The 3,285-nt window shown below is 37.2% G+C and overlaps 1 protein-coding gene across 1 annotated transcript in view; it reads right to left on the bottom strand.

The window, feature by feature from the left end:
• The window catches only part of LOC104715037, a 6,850-nt gene that overhangs the window by 1,095 nt on the left and 2,470 nt on the right, over nt 1-3,285 (bottom strand). The window contains exons 3-6 of the mRNA XM_010432492.1: nt 2,574-3,226; nt 2,402-2,507; nt 1,052-1,606; nt 11-958 (exon numbers count right to left, since the gene is read on the bottom strand). Of these exons, the coding sequence (XP_010430794.1) occupies nt 11-958; nt 1,052-1,606; nt 2,402-2,507; nt 2,574-3,226 (2,262 nt within the window). The remainder of the gene's footprint in view (nt 1-10; nt 959-1,051; nt 1,607-2,401; nt 2,508-2,573; nt 3,227-3,285) is intronic.

A 3,285-nucleotide genomic window follows, 5' to 3' on the forward strand; every position in this document is an offset into this window, starting at 1 on the left:
CCAATCGTACCCTTCAAATACCTCAAGATCTTATGTACTGCTGTGAGATGAAATTTCCTTGGAGCTGTAGAGTATTGAGCCAGTTTTGATACAGCATAAGAGATGTCTGGTCTAGTAATAGTCAGATACTGCAACTTCCCAATGAGCCTCCTGTATTGTTTGCTATCTGGAATAAGTGCAGTCTCAGCTGCAGATAACTTCTTAAATGGTTTCTTGACAACCTTCACTGCATCAATACACTCTGTATCCAAAATTTCATCATCAGCTTGCATAGTAGACTTCGCAAGTTTAGCTTCAGTTTTTCGTTCAGATAAACCAGTTGAAGACATCTGCAAATCAGGTTTCATAGGGATAGGAGAAGGTTTACAATCAGAGAAACCTGTAGCTTCCAGAAGATCGAGCACATACTTCCTCTGACTAAAAGTAATCCCTTCATCATTCCTTGCGATTTCAATACCGAGAAAGAACTTTGGAGTACCAAGATCTCTCAGTTGAAAAACGGAACCCAATTGATCCCGTAAAGCACAAGCTGCATCAGCATTAGTACTAGCAATCAATATGTCATCCACATACACTACAACTACCAGAAACTGATCACTTGTTTCTTTCACAAACAAAGTGTGTTCTCCATGGCATGTTTCAAAACCAAAACTCTTTAGAGTTGATTTAAACTTGAGAAACCACTGCCGAGATGCCTGTTTAAGCCCATAAATTGACTTATGTAATCGACACACTGCATTTGCTGGTACTGTTTCTCCTAGTATCTCTTCATAACCTGGTGGCAACTTCATGTAAATTTCCTCATCAAGGTCACCATTCAAGAATGCATTTGAAATGTCCAATTGGTGTAAGGACCATTGCATCTTGGGTGCGAGAGAAATAATCATCTTGACTGTTGTCAGTTTAGCAACCGGTGAAAAAGTGTCACTAAAATCAATTCCCTCTTGCTGAGTATACCCTTTAGCCACCAATCTTGCTTTATATCTTTCAATACTGCCATTTGCATGGTATTTTATTGTGAAAATCCATTTTCAACCTACAGCAACTTTACCATGTGGTAAATCACTCACACTCCAAGTTCCAGTCCTTATAAAAGCTCCAATCTCTTTTCCACAAGCATCAACCCACACCTTATCAAGCCTAGCTTCTGAATATCTTTGCGGTATCTTCGCTTTAGTGACGATATTAGTGAAGGCATAGAAAGGCTCAGATAGATAAGAATAAGAGATATAATTTGCTAATGGATAAGGGAAAGTATTTTTGTGATTACTATTAGTAAGAGTATTGTTATTATAACAATGAAAGTCCTGTAAGTGGGAAGGCAGTTTTCTCTGCCGAGTTGGTTTAAGTTCAGAAGGAACAGAAACCATGGAAGATGACTCATCAGAATTGTGAGGAGCATCAGAAGATGGTTGCACTAAAGGCGATTGTCCATCATTGATTTGCACAGGAAGAGAAAAATGAGGAAAGAAAGTCTTTGCATCATCTGAGATTGTAGATGATGCAAAAGGAAAAATATCCTCATAGAATATGACATGTCGAGAAACAGAAACTGAGTATGTCTCTATGTCTAGTAGCTTGTAGCCCTTAAAACCTGAAGGATAACCTAGAAAAACACAAGCTCTAGCCCTAGGATCAAACTTAGTTCTAGACTTAGGAGAAGTAGAACAATAACATAAACAACCAAAGCTCTTAAGAGAATGATAATCTGGAATTTCTGATGTTAAGCGTTCTAGAGGAGTCTTATTGTCTATAACAGGGGAAGGTAATCTATTTATTAAGAAAACTGCAGTTAACACACAATCCCCCCAATATTCTAAAGGTATACCAGACTGAAACATAAGAGCCCTAGCTACATTCAACAGATGCTGATGTTTCCGTTCTACAACTGAATTTTGTTCAGGGGTTTCAGGACATGAATGAAAAGACTTAATTCCTTTTTGCAAATACAATTCAGTAAATTTCAATTCATTAGCATTATCAGATCTAACAGAACAAACCTTAGTGTTATATTGAGTCTCAACCATTGTTATAAAATCAGGAAAAACATGTAAGACATCAGATTTTTGTTTAAGCATATATAACCAGGTAGCTCTACTATAATCATCAACAATTGTCAGGAAATATCTATAGCCATCTACTGTAGGGACAGAAAAAGGACCCCAAGTATCTATGTGAAGCAATTCAAAAGGTTTATTACGCATGTGATTCATAGATTTGAAAGGTAAATGTTTCTGTTTTGAAAGATGACATATACGACAATGATGAGAATTCTTATTTATAGTTTTCTTTGGTAACAACAAAATATCAGAAAGAGACTCTATTTTAGAAACAGAAGGATGTCCTAATCTTTGATGCCAAATATTAGAATCTACTTTTTGAATAGAACAGACAGACTTACCAGGAAAAGTTGAAGACGACAGATTAACAAGCTTTTTATCAAGACTCAAAACATATAGATTTGCAACTTGACTACCTCTTCCAATCATTACCTCCTGAGTAAGAGCCTGAATGCAACAATCATCAGAAGTAAAAACCACTTTAGACTTCAATGTTTTAGTGACAACACTTACACTCAACAGATTAAATTTGAATTCAGGTATGTATAACACATTATAAAGACCTAAAGCATCTGTGAGTTGAATGTAACCAGTCCCTTCTATTTTAACTGTTTGGCCATTAGGAAGTCTAACATAAGTTCTTTCTAAGGCTTGGTATTCTACATACATCTCCCTCTCATGAGTAACATGATGACTAGCACCTGAATCTATGACCCAAGCTCTAAAAGACAACTCAGTTTCATGAGGTATAGATGAAGTTAACATGTCATAATAGGTGAGATCATAAAGAGAAAGGAAAGTACCAGTCATCTGGGAGATGGTTGGTACAGAATTTGAAGTCGAAGCTATGGCCTTGTCCGGGCAGGCAGTGACACTAGTGGATTGGAGTTTAGAGCTCAAATAAGATATCATGTGTTGAATCTGATCCTTGGACATATCTTCTTCTTTCTCTTCATGACAATTCTCCTTTTCACCATAAAATTGATCAGCATTTGTCAAGTTGGTACTTCCCATAAACGTGTTCTTCTTAGCCCTTGGATGACCAGGTGGATAACCATGGACTTTATAGCACTTATCCACTGTGTGTCCCAAACGAGAGCAATGTGAACATTTCGGTTTTTGAAAGTTCCCTTGAGCCATCAAGATCTGATTCGGTTCTGGTTGAACTGTTTGAGTCCGAAAAGCAGAAGGAGTCACCAATGGTTTTCTGTTTCCAACAACACGT

Source organism: Camelina sativa, chromosome 9 (assembly GCF_000633955.1).
Source record: "Camelina sativa cultivar DH55 chromosome 9, Cs, whole genome shotgun sequence".
Classification (NCBI taxonomy): domain Eukaryota; kingdom Viridiplantae; phylum Streptophyta; class Magnoliopsida; order Brassicales; family Brassicaceae; genus Camelina; species Camelina sativa.